Here is a 17,321-nt window from a genome sequence, read left to right as displayed (position 1 = left end):
ACATAAATATGTAGAAAATAATCAAAATCATGGATTTGCTGTAAATTAAATATAAAAGTGAATGTATTTTAATCAGCAAAATATTTTCAAAGCACTATGTACCGTAAAATAAAGTAAGTTATAATAAGCAAAAAAAAAAAAAATTAAAAATTTTGTATGCAATAAAAATGAGAAAAGATATAGCAATGATAAAATTTATAGTAAGATAAGAGAAAATGACAGACACTGGTAACAATGTTAGAAGTAAATCAAACAGTAAGTTCTTGACCCTCGACATCCTTGACCACCATTAATATCAACACAACTAGAAATAAGTTGAACAGTACGTCCTTGACCCTTGACATCCTTGACAACGAAACAAAAAAAATTATGGAATTGACAACTTATATTTATTATTATTCAATGCAAAAATATATTATTATTAAAAATTATTGTATAGTGCACATGTACATAAATAAAAAAGCAAGAAAAGTATAACCAAGCGATTATGTAATATAAGTTACTAAGAGAATCTTAGAACAAATTTTTTGTACAATGGGAACGCGCAAACAATAAACAAAAATGTATACACATAAAATACAGCAAAATAAATTACTAGAGGAAATAGGAATGGAGCTCTTTGAACCACCCTGTTACCTCTAACAGTCAATTCTATACAACACAAACAACATAACACGGACACCGCTCTACCACAGACATACACATAGAGAAGAAAATCGCTGCTAAGAACGTCGGCGTTGCGGCCTTGGACGTGTTACGTACGATAGCATATAACTATGCATGCAAGTGCCTCCGCTGGGTTGGGCCAAAATTTAGGGAAATAGAGAAGAAAAGTTATAAAAAAGGGAGAGTGAAGGGAGAGAACAAAAGGGGCAATTAGCTAGAGACACGAGAGCGAAAGGATCAAGTCTGCGAGACTAGAATACACACGCAACTTCCCTTAAACATAAGGAATTATAATAAAAAATAAGTTAACCACAAGTTGGACTATTATTTTTTCCTGCACCGTAAAACTCACATTACAATACGTTGTAAGATTACGGAAAATTAAATTATCTTAAGTTTTTCGAGGTTAAGAAGATTAAGCAACATATAAGACAAGAATAATATGACAATTTCTATTTCAGAGGAAACATGAACATAATAAATTTTTTTTTCTAATTTTTTGACTGCTAATCGATCAAAAATTACGCAAAACGACTTTTTTCTAAAGTTTTTTTAAGATAAACAATATAAAGCAATATGTTAAGCTACAATACAGTATTTATTTATGTTTTGGAAGGAACAGCCGCATAATTACTTTTTTTTTTTAAATCTTTTGGCGAGCAAAATAATTAGTTTTCTAGGTAACGATGATTAAGCAACACAAAAGACTAAAAAAAAAAAATTGATTCATGTTTCAGTGTAGAAAATACACTTTATAATTAACTTTCCAGAATTTTTTTACTTGCAAAACTTTTAAAAATCAACGTAAAACTACTTTATTTTAAAGTTTTTTGAGGTTAGGAAGAATTGTTGATTGGCATCATCAAAAACAAGGCTATGTATAGTTATTCTAACAGTTTTATATAGTTCAGCTTTAAAGTATATTTTAATGGTTTCAAATGATTTTAAATCAATTAAAATAGCTATCTTACAGTTATTTTGACTAGTTGTAGATGCCATATTTGTCCGTAATTTCGAATTTTGAAAAAAAGGCAGATAGCAAGAAAATTCTTCTAACTAAGTTTTATTTTGTGCCATTATAACATTTTCAGTGGCTTGTAGAATTCCGGGCAAAGATTCATTCCGTTTGACAAAGAACTTTCCATATATATATATATATATATATATATATATATATATATATATATATATGTAAAGAAAGTATACTCTCTTTAAATACAAATAAAGCGTGTCCTTTGATAGGTGATTGATAGAGGGGGTAAGGATATTGAAGGTAAGGAGTGAAACAATAGAGAAGAGAGAGGAAAAGGAGAAGTAACAGATATAAACTCAGAGAGAAAGGTAGTGCGAACAAATAAGGATCAAGAAGCAAGTGAAATATAAAATTACAGTCTTCAGTGTAAAATATAAAATACAATAGAGATAATAGACTTATATTTTCGTTCCTCTACTTTTTTCAGGTAAAATTACGCTGTAAATATTGTAAATATTGTATAATAATTATTAAATAAACTCTACTTTTTTCAGAGTAACAAATATTAGTTTATTTTTCTTGTATCTATTGTTATAAATATAAAACATTATAGAACGAAAATATTGTCTCAAGATAACAAAAATGCCAAAATTAAGATTTAATTTTGAAGTTGTTTCCTCACCGAGTGATAGCAAAACAAACATAACAAATATAACCTTCATCGAAACGGAAAAAGGAATACAGTATGCTATACCACGGCAATATCAAAATATAGACAATCACACAGAAGTCAAGAAAACAGAGGTATTTATTAAATTTAAAAGTAACGCTAAAAGGGGTACACAACAGAAGTTATGGATAGGATTAGATGATGAGTTAGCAAAAGTATATAAAGATGAAATAGGAAATTTTCAATTTAAGAATGTATATTTAAACGAAATTGAAAAAGAAAAAAAAATAATAGAAAATCCTGTAGATATAAACAACTTGATAGAACAATTATTAACAAACAAACAAAAAGATAATAGCAAGCTTAACTTAAAAAATATATCAGAAAAATTTATTTTAGAAAAATTTAATGAAAAACAGACAAATATAAATCAATGGATGAATACATTTGAAAAAGAATGTGAAAGATTTGAAATTATTGAAGATAATACAAAAACTGAAATTTTAAGATTATTTTTAAATAAAGCCTGCATGGACTGGCATTATACAGCACAAACAGAATTAAAAATAAATAATAACTGGCAAGAATGGAAAGAAAAATTTCTAAAAACTTTTGCAGATAGAAGTTGGAATTCATTTATATATGCATTGTCCTATAAATATTATGAAGGTTCATTAACAGAATATGCAATAAAAAAAGAAAGATTATTAATAAATGTGGACCCAAACATGGGAAAAAAGACAATAATAGCGTTGATAGTAATGGGTTTGCCAGAATGGATAAGAAATAAATTAGATAAAGAAGAATGTGTAAATTCAACAATATTAATAAATGAAATAAGAAAACATGAAAGTTTGAACAAAAAAATTATAAGCAAGAAAAATGATAATAGATACAATTATAAACATAAAAATGAAGAAAAAAAACCGTGTCAAATATGTGAGAAAATAGGAAAATCCAACAGATTCCATCTTGAAGAAAAATGTTGGTTTAAGAATAAAGATAAAACAAGAGTAGTTGGGGCAAATGAAAGAATAAATGCAGATTTATATACAGAAGAAAAAAACGAATAGAGACACCATTGATTAAAATACCAATATTGTTAAATAATAAATTGAGGGTTATAGGAACATATGATTCCGGGGTTCAGATATCATTAATAAATAAAAGAATAGTTAAAATACAAGAAGAAGAAAAAAATGTAAACAAAATATATTTGAAGTCAGTCAATAGTGTCAGCGAAACAAAAGGCTTAATAAAAGTGGAAGTAAAAATATTCGAAATAGAAGAAGAAATAGACTTAGATATAGTGGAAAGAGAAGACTTTGAGGATATTATAATAGGTTTAGATATGATAAAAAAATTTAGACTTATACAAGATGAGAATTTAAATATTTCTCAAAAGAAAAAAATAATCAAAGAAAAAGATCAACATATAAAACAGAATTTAACAGAAAAGGTTACGGAAGTAAAAATAAACTTTAATGAGCATGTGACAGAAGAGGAAAGCGATTTACGATTAGAACATTTAGAAAATAGTAAAAAGAAAGAGATAAAAAATATAATTAAGAAATACAATTCAGTCTTTGCAAAAAACAAATATGACATAGGGACAGTTAAAGATTATGAAGCAAGAATAGATTTAATAGAAGAAAAATACTGTAGCAAAAGACCATATAGATGTACAATAGAAGATAAAAAAGAGATAGAACAACAAGTAGCAAAATTACTTGAAAAAAAATTAATAGAAGAATCGTACAGCCCTTTTGCAGCACCTGTTACTCTAGCATTTAAAAAAGAAGAAAATAAGAAATCAAGACTATGCATAGACTTTAGAGACCTAAATAAATTAATTGTACCGCAAGCACAACCTTTCCCACTAATCGAAGATTTAATAACAAAAACAAGAAACTGTAAATTTTTCACCACCCTAGATATAAATTCGGCTTTTTGGTCAATACCTCTTAGAATTGAAGATAGAAATAAAACTGGTTTTATTACACAAGATGGACACTACCAATGGACTTGCCTTCCGTTTGGCTTAAAAACAGCACCAGCAATATTCCAAAGAATACTAAGCAACATTTTAAAAAAAAATAATTTAAAAAATTTTGCAGAAAATTACATAGATGATATACTTATATTTTCACCAACTTTTGAAAAACATATAGAACACATCAAACAAGTTTTAAACGCAATATTAAAAGAAGGATTTCGATTAAAATTTAAAAAATGTACATTTGGTTCAAATTCTGCAAAGTATCTCGGACACATAATAGAAAATAATACCGTTCGTCCAATAAAACATAATTTAATAGCAATAGAAAACTTTCCACAACCAAGAACCCAAAAAAATATTAGACAATTTTTAGGCAAAATAAACTTTTATCATGAATATATTCCGAAAAGTGCGATATTATTAGACCCACTCCACAAATTACTTAGGAAAAATGAAAAATTTATATGGACAGAGGAATGTGAAAAATCATTTCAACAAACAAAAAAGTTACTGTGCTCAAAACCAATTTTAGAGATATTTGACCCAAACTTAGAAATAAAACTGTACACAGATGCATCAATAGAAGGAATAGCAGCAGTGTTTAAACAAACACAATTTGATGGAAAAGATAAACCGATAGAATATTTTTAAAAAAAACTAACAGAAACACAAAAGAGAAAAAAAAGCAATATATTTGGAATGTTTGGCTATAAAAGAAGCAATAAAATATTGGCAGCAGTGGCTTATTGGAAAAAAATTTATAGTATATTCAGACCATAAACCATTTGAAAATCTAAATATTAAAGTAAGAACAGACGAAGAACTAGGTGATTTAACTTACTATTTATCGCAATATGATTTTACAATAAAATATATCCCAGGAAAAGAAAATATTGAAGCAGACTGTCTTAGCCGAAATCCGGTATTAGAACCAGAAATAAATAACGAAGAATTTTTAAGAATAATAAATTTAATAGAAATAGATGAAATCAAAATAGATCAAGAAAAAAAACAAAGAAATACAAAAATCAAATAAAATGTTAATAAAAAGAAATGAAACTTTTTATAAAAAGAGTAGAAAAAAAGAAAAAATAATACTATCAGAAGAGTTTAGTAAAAAATTGATTTAAAAAAAACACAAAGAATGGTTTCATATTGGAATAAAACAAATGATGACTAGAATAAGCACAAACTACACAGCGAAGAATTTAACAAAAAATATAATCAAAACATGTAGAGAATGTAAAATATGTATAGAAAATAAATCACGAGGTCAACTTAAATACGGCCAAATGTCACATTTAGGCCCAGCAAAAAAACCTTTTGAAATTGTCTCAATAGATACCATTGGTGGATTTGGAGGAAATAGATCAACAAAAAAATATTTACACCTCCTAGTAGATCACTTTACCAGGTATGCTTATATAATAACATCTAAGACACAAACGGCAAGTGACTTTATTAAACTAGTAAGAAAAATAATAGATACTGAACAAATAGAAATGATTTTGTCAGATCAGTACCCAGGAATAAACTCAAAAGATTTCAAAGATTTTTTGGAACACAATAATATCAAAATAGTTTTTACAGCTGTTAATGCGCCATTTTCTAACGGATTAAATGAAAGACTCAATCAAACAATAGTTAATAAAATTAGGTGCAAATTAAACGAAAACCAAAATAAAAAAGCTTGGACATCAATAGCTCATGAATGTATAAAAAAGTATAATGAGACAGAACATTCTGTTACAGGATTCACACCGCAATATTTACTAGATGGGACTGATGTAAGCATAACACCTCAAGAATTAATAACAATAGATAACAAAGACATCTGGCTAAAGAATAGACAAACAGCAATAGAAAATACCATTAAATCGCACAATTATAACAAGAAAATATTTGATAAAAACAGAAAAAATCATATATTTAAAATTGGAGATCTAGTATATATAAAAAATGGAAACAGACTAAATAGGAGAAAAATGGATAGATTACGAATTGGACCTTATGAAATAATAAATAAAATTTCAGAGTCTATATATCAAATAAAAACAGAAAAAAATAGAAAACCAGATTTATTTCACATAACAAAATTGGTTCCAATGAATATGGAACTAAATGACGACGATTTTAGTGAGAAAGAAATGTAAATAAAACAAAATGCAATGAGATGTTCCAATTTTTGACTGATACGGAGGGGGGGAGATGTAAAGAAAGTATACTCTCTTTAAATACAAATAAAGCGTGTCCTTTGATAGGTGATTGATAGAGGGGGTAAGGATATTGAAGGTAAGCAGTGAAACAATAGAGAAGAGAGAGGAAAAGGAGTAGTAACAGATATAAACTCAGAGAGAAAGGTAGTGCGAACAAATAAGGATCAAGAAGCAAGTGAAATATAAAATTACAGTCTTCAGTGTAAAATATAAAATACAATAGAGATAATAGACTTATATTTTCGTTCCTCTACTTTTTTCAGGTAAAATTACGCTGTAAATATTGTAAATATTGTATAATAATTATTAAATAAACTCTACTTTTTTCAGAGTAACAAATATTAGTTTATTTTTCTTGTATCTATTGTTATAAATATAAAACATAATCAATCATAATCAAAAAAATATGTACATAGAAAATATATTTGTGAGATATGAGACAGGTCTTACTAAGAGTAGATTAGATATTGTTGAGCCTATCCTAATTATTGATGATCTAAGCTATTATTACAAAAATAATAAAAAGAGTTAAATGTACACGCACAAGATGTCTTGTTTTGAAAGTTTATTAGATAATATTTTCATCAATCAGAATTTTTTATGTAAAAAAAAAATTGTAGGTCATAAATTATTGATGAGGGATTGCTAACCATGGCCACACCCTCAAAAAATAAGAGAAAATTCCCTTTATTTCTTCATAACTGCCACCCAACAACGAATGTGTGAAATTTCTTAACACACTGCTCCGAATTTTACGTGCCTCTCTTATACCTCCTCTCTTTACAGCCTCCCTCCTATAAAATTTTTTAATTTTTTTGTGACAATATGTTATAGAAGGGTACACATGGGGTAATTTATCATCCCACAGCATCCCTACACCCACACATGAAAACTCAGAATATATTGTGAAGATACTTTCTAATAGGATCAATATGGGTTACTTACTCCAATAACCCTCCACCCATCATTAACTTAGAATTTTTTTGAGATTACTTCGTGATAAGGTCAAGAGGGAATAATCCCCCCCTTTTATTAAAAAATTAGAATTTTACTTAGGTATCTGTTATTTTATATTCATCTAGACCTCATCTCAACTGTTCAATAAGTTCAATTTTTGTCTCTTCCGTTTTATTAGTTACAGTTTGAATAACAGTAAATTTTATTATAAATAAAAACTTTTTGGACAAAGGTAATTTATGAGATAAAAAGTCTTAATGGTATATTAAATAACTTTACGTTAAAATCTTTCTTTATTGCATACTTATTTTGGAAAGTGTGTTTATATCCTTTCCTCCACACCCTTTTTTCAAAACGTCTTATTCTATTTTTTTGGGAAATGGGAAAAAAAGAAAGAAACTAAAAAATTTCTTTATTTATTTTTTCCATACTGCTTTTAAGGCAAATAAACAGGCACAACGTTTCTTTTGTTTCAATTATTTGTACATCAATACACGATTTTTTTCCTTTGATACATATGAGTATTTGACATGATATACACATATGTTTGATGATTTAAAACTCATTGGATGACGTAACAAAAACATCTGTGGAAGTCATCGCTAATGAATCTTAAGCACAATTTTCCAGAAGTCTGTTTCAAGAAAAAAACTACAATGTATGGCACTTACATATAAAAAGAAAATGAATATTAATAAATACTAGCCTATTGTTATTTTTATTTTTAGTAAACAGTCTTATTCCTTTAAATATTTTTAGTAAAATTTTTGATGAGATTACTTTTTCATGACTGAGGTCATATTTTTATTCTGAGAAACTTTTAAATTCTTTAATCAATTTGAAATACTGGAAATGGGCAGTTGGCGTGCAAGACGCATATGTGTGTGTGTGTGTATTTCACATAAAAATTTTCTCATGCATTCAAGCTCATATACGTTGTAATGTAACTACGTGTTTACTAGAAGTCATAAGTTGCATTATATTCAACGAACACATAGTGTGGCTAGCCTCGTTGTTATAATTGATATATATTTTGAAGTAACACGTTATATGTTTGTAAGTGTGCATGAATTTTGTTGTATGTATAAATAAATGGATTATTTGCGCGTTGATGGTTGAATCCCATAATATATACCACTCTTAAAAGTGTAACTAACAAATTGTTTTGTAGTATTAAAAATTAATTGTAAAAATTTTTGAAAAATTTATTTACTCAAATCGTATACTCATAAGTTACACTTGATTTTGGATTTAGTTTTTTTGCTGATGCGAGGTTGCATCATCACTAATCCAAAGTATCAACCACACTTTAGCCAGGAAAATGCGATTGGTATCTACTTTTGCATTGTTATTTCTTAGTGCATTAAATTAAATCCTGAACCATTATTGTTCCAACCTATTGTTTTTCTGTCAATGTATCTTGTAAGAATATTGCTCATAAGTTGACCTAGTTCAACCAGAGGCATTTTTCACTCGCTTCGATTCCATAAAAATGCTCCTTCAAAAGAAGAAATCGCTTCTTTTACGCGTGGTATTAGTTCTTTGATACGTCCATGTATGAAATACATTGGGAGATGTCATTAGTAGAACATGAAAAGGTACAGTAGCTTGACAAAGTTTGTTCGCTAAACTACCAAAATCAATTGCTAATCTAAAGTAGTTGTTAAAATGGAATAAACAAAAATAAAAAGGATTTTTTTACAGCTAAGCAGATGAAACAAAAGTACGAACAAGGTAAGTATCAAGATTATCAAAGGCCTTATGTCGTAAAGAATAAGAATTAGTTGATCTAAAAAATTTTAAAACAAAGTTGTAATTAATTCATTCTGTTGGAAAGTTATTACTTACTCTTTAGAAGACTGATATTTATGCATGCGATAAATTAATTTAACCTTTAGTACACTTTTATCCAGGAAGAATTTAAGCTCGAAAAAATGTTAATATATACTTCATACTTGGACGTAGATAAAAATTTAAAAAATCTTTAAGCCTCGGTACATCTTAGATTAAGATGCGCACGTACTAGGAAAAGTATGCTTTGTTGACGAATTTCATTCTATCACTTAGTATTTCTTATTTTAGTGTTAACTTTTCAGCTGTGATAAATGAAGAGTATCTACACCAATTTTTCTGTCGGTTAATTACCATCCCAACTTTAAATCTTACGTTGATTTTACAGAAACTATTTAAGGTGGATTCCAAGAATGGCCTAAAATCTTTACCATTACAACTGTATTTTTAAATATTACCAAGACCTACCCAAAACAGAAACATAAATAAGAGGGCAAGAACTTTTGTTTGTTACAATAAAAAAAAATGTCAAAAATAAGTATAAGGTGATAAATAATCCTATAGAGTATAATTTTATCTTTCAAACGAATGACAATTTTTTTTCTCCACGTCTCTGACAAATACAATCAGAATTAAAAATTAAGTTTTTAAATCGAGTCAGTTTGAAGTTGTCTTTTTTTTTAAAATGGTCAGGATTTACTGTTTAAGAATGAAGGTAGCAAAGTATTCCAAGATAATTGTGAAATAACAAAAGATAACATTGCAAATACAAAACAAGCAATAAGAATCAAGGAATAAGAGTGATTTTTAATTTATTTTTGTTGCTACTATTAACTTATAGCATAGATGCAGTAAGTGATAAGTAATTACTTTTTTTTTTGCTTAGTTATAATTTTTATCTTTTAAATTCAGTTTTCTACACTTATCATTATTTCTCACGTATGTGAGTAGGCTAAAGAAATAAATAATGAGAAATGAGAAAGAACAAGGACTTTTACTTCGTAGTATATCTATGTATAAAGAAGTAAGATAAATAGTAGGAACTCGTGTTTTCATTCAGCCTTTCATAATGAGAAATGAGATGAAAAAAATTTATTATTTTTCTTTACTTTCTTGTACATAAATAACAATGCATTTTATTGCTGGCACTTTTTCCTATAGTTTTCAAGGGCTCCATTTTCTACGTTTTATTTTTATCAAACAGTTTTAGAATATTTTATCAGATGGTAGTAAAAATAAGTTTTAAATCAAACACTTTAACATATCTCACTATTGTAGAAAAAATATTTATTTAAATTACATTCGGGTAAAAAATTATTAAAAATCTAACATAAATATTGCATTACTAATCATTTATCGTTAATTATTATTAGATGTTTAAATCATGAAATTAAGCATAGAAACCCCTAAATACTAGAAAAATTTGAGGATCTAATGCACTCTGAAAGTACACAAAAAAAAAACTATTTTATTTGAAAACAACATATTCCTTGCAACATATGCCTTTTATTTTTCACAAGTGTCTTGAATTACCATCGTCAGTAAAAAATATATTTAATCTGTTTTACCCTGTAGGTTTAAGCTGATTCATAAGTAGCCTTAGATGGCACTTTCTCTCACGTCACTGAGCATACACACTTGCGCAAAATACTCATTTTTTGTCATGCTGATACATTTTTCTACGTCCTACTTTTATCACACCACAATCAATACATATGTTTTAAAATTAATATTTTTACGAAGTTCAAAACACCGTACATTTCTCTCATTGTCCACCTTACAATTTAAAAAAATTTTGGCATCAAACAAACATAACCTTTTAACATGTCAGTGAATTATTTTGATGTATCGTAGGTACGCCGTAATGCCCTGCTAGCGAGCAAAGAAGGAAAAGGGGAATGCAAGCGCACCAAAGCCGATTCTCCCCTCCACCACCGCCAAGCGGTCGCGACGACAATTCATAACATGGCAGCTACGCTTGCCAGGGAAAGAGAAGTACGCGCCACATACTGAGGGATTCGAGTCTGAGGCGTCGGGCTGTACAGATAGACTCTTATATGAATAAAGGCTGACCATCTTTACAGAACCTCGAGTGAAAAGTTATTTCATTCCCGACTCCAGTTTTCCTCCTTTTGAACTTTAACTTACAGCTCAGAAGTAGGATAAAGTGCAGACGCGCTGTCGATTTGTGGTAGACGATCGCCCCAGAAGACAGAATTCTAAGCAAAACAACATACGGTCGCTTCGGGGACAAATAAGAGTCAGTGCTAAATTTAGTGTAATACGTCTGCTGCCGTTTTGGTGCACGTAAAGAAAGGCGTTGTGGTTACGTTTAGCACTCTTTCTGTTACGGGGCTGAGAGTTTTGCCCAGGAGAAAACTTTTGATTCACGGAAGTTAAAGACGCTCACTCGTGATAGTGTGTCGAGAACCGAAATATGTTGGGCTAGTCTTCGCGACGCAATGTTTGGGTGTATTGCGTAATCTTTAAATCGTAGCCGTGAGCAGAATACATAGGATGGGCCCGTAATGTAGCATCGCCAGCCAAACGACTATAGAGTTTTCGAACTGAGACAATTATTAAGTGATCGAGGACTCATATTAACTGGCAATAAAGGACAGTTAATTAAACGGTTGACGGATTTTAATCCACATGTTTGGAACAACTCAATGAAAGAAACTACCAAAAAATGAGCAGTCAAGAAGACGATGCAAATGGCGGAGGTGGTGGCAGCAGCGTCCACCAAAACCAAGGTAACAATGATAATTTCGGAGAAGACGCTATGTGGCACAAAATGAATTTGCTGTGGAGGGAGTGGGATCTGGCCAGGCTAGAACTAGGAATTCTTTGAAGAAAAAAAGAAAATCTGCCCGCACTAAACGAGAGGAATACATTGAGCATACGTGCTGTCAGTGATTTAGTGAGTGACTTTGTCGGTGTCAGTTGTTTGTTTAAAACGTGAAAACAACAGGTTACATTGCTTAAGGAAAATTACCGCCTCAATGACGACACCACGCGGGTTTTGATAAGCACAAAACTAAAGGGACACGTGCTAGCGTGGTTTTATTCAAAGTCCGAGCATCTAACAGATCCGGTTGATGATCTGTTAAATAAACTTTCCACTATGTTCAACGTCCATCCGAAAAAAATTACTGTGCGTCGCGATTTTGAGTCTCGAGTGTGGCAGCGGAAGGAGACTTTTACAGAGTATTTCCATGAGAAAATTGTCCTCGCAAATCTTTTACCATAGAAGAAGAGAAAATAATAGATTATTTAATCGACAGCATCCCAGATGAACCTCTGCCTAATCAGGCATGAATTATGAATTACAATGAGAAAGAGAATTTACTCAAAGCTTTTAGAAAAATAACTTTGGATACTAAGAAATCTGGGGAGCACGCGCGTACTGGCATAAACAGTGATTCCTCAGAAAAGGAAAAGGACTTTACAAAGCAAGTGAAGTGCTACAACTGTTTGGGCCTTGGTCACGTTGCAAACAAGTGTCCAAGGGACAAACGTCCAGAAGGGGGGTACTTCGAGTATTTTGCTCATCAAGTGAGAAACTACCCGCAGCGATCAAACGGCCATGTAACAACGAAGGCCTCTAGCTCGATGGCGTCAGCTAACCTTTTGCAAGGAGTAATGGCGCCAGGCGAGCCATACAGGCTTGCGTTCGTGTATGCGGCCGTGGGAGACAACGACAAGGTGAACACTCACAAAGTTGACGCGATACTATACTTGGGCTCGCGTATAAGTTTAATTAAAAATAGCGTTGTTCCATTCTCGTCACGTCAGCCTAATCCAAGTGATGTTTCCAAGTATTCAGAAATTAATAACTTGCACCTCGAAATCTGGAGAGTGATGGATAAAATGGTAAAAGTTGAAGGCTTTACTGTTTAAATTAGACTGTATGTAGTCCCGAATCGTGCTATTACTTACACGGCATTGCTCGGGCATGACTTCACGTGTAAACCTAATATAAGAGTCACATTCGATGATCGTGTTATTGTTAGTGAACGCGATGAGACGTGTGCCGAAGCCGCGTACGAAGATGAAATAAAGCAGATCTTGGATATTGAGTGTGTGAGTGAATCGGATGAAAATAGCAAGTCTCTGAATATAGACACAAATATTAACTGCATGGTCCACAACGAAATCGAGTATTTGTTTGAAACTTGCTATGAGGCGAAGATGGAAGAAGAAAAGGAGGAGCCAGAATACGAGATGGCCATTGTTTTAAAACATGAGCAACCGATAAGCTTCCAGCCCAGGCGCCTTTCGTACGCGGAGAAGGAGCAACTGCTTATTCTACTCGATGACCTGCTAGCCAGACGTGTGATTTGGCCTAGTGACTCGTCCTATTTTAGCCCAATCTTAATGCAACGAAAGAAAACGGGTGAGGTAAGAATGAGCATCAACTATCGGGAAATTAATAAAATTACGGTACGCAATAACTTTCCGACCAATGGAATAGATAACAATATCGACCGACTTAAAGATATGAGATATTTCTTAACCCTAGATTTAAAAAACGGATTTTACCATATTAACATCGCGGAAAATTATACAAGTACACAGCTTTCATCGCTCCCTTAGGTCAATATAAGTACTTGTGATGCCCATTCGGCCTCACAAATGCCCCAATAGCATTTACTCGTTATTTAAGAAAAGTATTTGCGAATCTTTAATGGTAAGGGAGAATATTGTTATTTTATGATGGCATACTTATCGCAACAGGTACTATAGAAGGTGATTCGTTAATTTTCAGGGAAGTTTTTGAAACGGCCGATCGGTTCCATTTAGAATTTTGCCTCGATAAGTGTCGTTTCGCTGTGCAAGAAATCGACTACTTGGGGTATCGAGTGAGTTACTTTCGATCCGACCCGGTGATGAAAACGTACAAGCTGCTTTATCTTATCCAATGCCGCGAGGTGCAAAGGGTCTATTACATTTTGTTTCACTTGCAATCTACTTCCGGAGATTTATTCAAAATTTTTTGACTATAGCGAAACCTTTATACGATTTAATAAGGAAGAACTCTAATTTTTGTTTTGAAGCTAAGGAACTCCACGCTTTTGAAACTTTGAAAGAGCATATGGCGAGCGGCCGAATCCTAGCGATCTATTCACCAACAGCTGAGACCAAGTAACACTGTGACGCGAGCGCATCGGGATTTGGCGCTATTTTATTGCAGAAGCAAACTAACGGAATTTTTCAAGCAACTTCCTACTTTAGTCAACGAGTGTCTCAAACAGAGTCTAGATATCATAGTTTCGAACTTGAGCGTTTAGCGGTTGTGAAAGTGTTAAGACGATATAAGATCTACTTGCTTGGATTACAATTTTAAATAATAACTGATTGTGATTGCTTCTGGTTAACCCTAAGTAAGCAGGAGATAAATCCGTGAATCTCTAAGTGGACGATGTATTTACAAAATTTTGATTATGAAATTTAACATGGCCCCAGGAAACGTATGAGTCATGTCGACGTGCAAAGCCGTTCTCACGGCATAATGGTGATAGAAGCAAATACGTTTGAACAAACATTAGCGCTTTGCCAAAACGAGACGTTGAAATTCAAAAAATCCGTTGCGAAATTGAGAAAGGTGACTTGCCTTTATTAGAGTTGTACAATGGTCATGTGTACCGGAAGGGTCGTAGCAAGAAACTTTTATTTTATGTGCCAAGCGCAATAGTAATTAATGATCTTGGCCACGTAGGCCTCAATAAGGCGGTAAATCACCTAAGCAAACTTTATTGGTTTCCTTACATGCAGAAACAAGTAAAAGAACACATTCAAAACTGTTTAAGATGTATCGAATTTTAAACTACGAGCGGGAAACAAGGAGGATTCTTAAATAGCATCCCAAAAAATAATATTCCTTTTTCTACTGTACATATCGATCATCTCGGTCCGTTCGAAAAGTTGACTCAAGGATATGTATATATATTTTAATTGTTATTGACGGATTTACCAAATTGACAAAACTATACCCGTGTAAGACCACAAAATTCGTTGCAGCCATCAGAAAATTAAAAGATTATTTTATTAATTACAGTAGGCCAAAATGCATGGTGAGTGACCGCGGAACCGCGTTCACTTCGCATGAGTTTAAAGATTTTCTTACAGGGGGCCAAATTAAACATGTTCTTACAGCCGTTGGGACGCTAAAAGCTAACGGTCAAGCTGAGCGTATGAATCGGTTTATTACACCTGCTCTCGCGAAACTTACTAAAAATCCAAAGAAATGGGACACGGTCTTGAGTCGCAATGAGTTCGCCATTAATAACACTGTTTTCCGATCCACGGGCAAGACACCCAGTCATTTGTTATTTGGCGTAGATCAACATGGCAAGCCTAACGATTGTATGCCACTTGCTTTAGAAAGCTTACATCAGCCAGAAAGAGATCTAGAAGAGTTAGGCGCAAAAGCAGCCGAGAGCATAAAAGACAGTCAAACTTATAACGAACAGTGTTATAACTTGCGCAAGAAAAAATCTCACGTTAACAGTGTTGGCGACTACGTAATGATTCAAAAACGTTGATACAACTCCAGGACCGAAAAAATTAATTCCCAAACGAGAACGACTGTATGTGATAAAAAAAAGTGTTAGATCACGATCGTTACGTGGTCAGGGACATTGAAGGCTTCCAAGTTACTTAAGTATCTTATACTAGTGTACTCTCGCCAGATCACATGACGCCTTATATATCTCTTGATCGAAAATAATTAAACGCGATTTAAAAGGAGATTTTATCTTATTCGATCCTACTTCAATTCTAAATTATAAGGTAGCCTTTTAGTCACGATTTGGAAAGCTCTATCAATATCTTATACGTTTGTATTTGATGACATGAAAAGTTTTGTACTAATGAATAAAAGAGAACCTAAATTTTTGGCCGAGATGGCCTAACGTCAGGTATGGTCAAACTGTAAGCGAATTATTTTGATAACGAGCAAAGAGGAAAAAGGGGAATGCAAACGTGCCAAAACTGACTCTCCCCCCCCCTCCCCCACCGCCAAGTGGTCGTGGTGACAATTCATAACATGGCAGCTGCGCCTGCCAGGGGAAAAAAGCTACGTGCCACATACTGAGGGATTTGAGCCCAAGGCACTAAACTATACAGATCGACTCTTGTATGATTAAAGGCCAAACATCTTTACAGAACATCGAGTGAAAAGTTATTTCATCCCCGACTCCAGTTTCCCTCCTTTGAAACTGTAACTTACAAACATTAAAATTATTTTTAGGTTCTTCAATTTTTAGAACAATTTTTTTTGTTTAGTGTGTTAAGCCTCTTGATAATAATTAGTTAAACATGCACCTGTAGGGACAACTTTTCACGTGCCAAACCAACTGTATGTTATTTCTTTTCCAAAAAGCAAAAAGTACTTAACTTCCGTAATACTTATTTGATGTTTGTATATTCATGTTACCACAAGCTTATTTTGTATAATATAATTATAATTTCAAGTAACTCAACAAATGATGACTTTTTGTTGTGAACTTTCTGTTACAGATTTATCCTGACGTTGGACATAACTTAGCTGGAGTAAAAGAGCATCTTTATCTATCAATGGCTAAATTTTTTGATGATTGTTTCGAAAAACAAATACCTATTGACTCTAAAGTTGGTTTAAGCAGTGGTGGAACTGGTTCACACTGAAATTAAACAAATATGTTACGTGGTAAAATTTGAACAATGTAAGAAATAATCTACGATTGTAACAATAATTATTATGTCTATTGTCTTCAGTAAATCATTGTAATAAGTCGTTAAAATATAAAAGTTACAAATCTTGGAATACTTTGAAATAGTAGAAACTTTCCTCGTTAATCAAGTTGTACTCCTTATAAAAAATATGCGTATTGCATGTATACTTACTAATTATTACGCATGTACATAACGCAAATTATCTTTCATACTCACCGATGAAGAAAAACAAAGAATTGAAAAAAAGTACTTCATAGAAGTTTTTCAAATTTTATTAAGTCTAAGTATTTTAAAACAATTGAAATCAAGGTTTTTTTTAATAGCTAACTTTAT

General features: G+C 31.8%; 1 protein-coding gene across 1 annotated transcript in view; it reads left to right on the top strand.

The window, feature by feature from the left end:
- Positions 1 to 16,995, top strand: part of Dpp10 (Dipeptidyl peptidase 10) — a 1,604,019-nt gene extending 1,587,024 nt beyond the window's left edge. The window contains exon 24 of the mRNA XM_089594726.1: positions 16,794 to 16,995. Within this exon, the coding sequence (XP_089450852.1) occupies positions 16,794 to 16,940 (147 nt within the window). The 3' untranslated portion in view covers positions 16,941 to 16,995. The remainder of the gene's footprint in view (positions 1 to 16,793) is intronic.
- The last annotated feature ends 326 nt before the right edge of the window (positions 16,996 to 17,321 follow it).

This window comes from Copidosoma floridanum, unplaced genomic scaffold, assembly GCF_036245765.1.
Source record: "Copidosoma floridanum isolate Cflo_tuat_1 unplaced genomic scaffold, Cflo_Japanese_pri ptg000021l, whole genome shotgun sequence".
Taxonomy (NCBI): domain Eukaryota; kingdom Metazoa; phylum Arthropoda; class Insecta; order Hymenoptera; family Encyrtidae; genus Copidosoma; species Copidosoma floridanum.
This window is presented reverse-complemented; position numbering and strand designations above follow the sequence as displayed.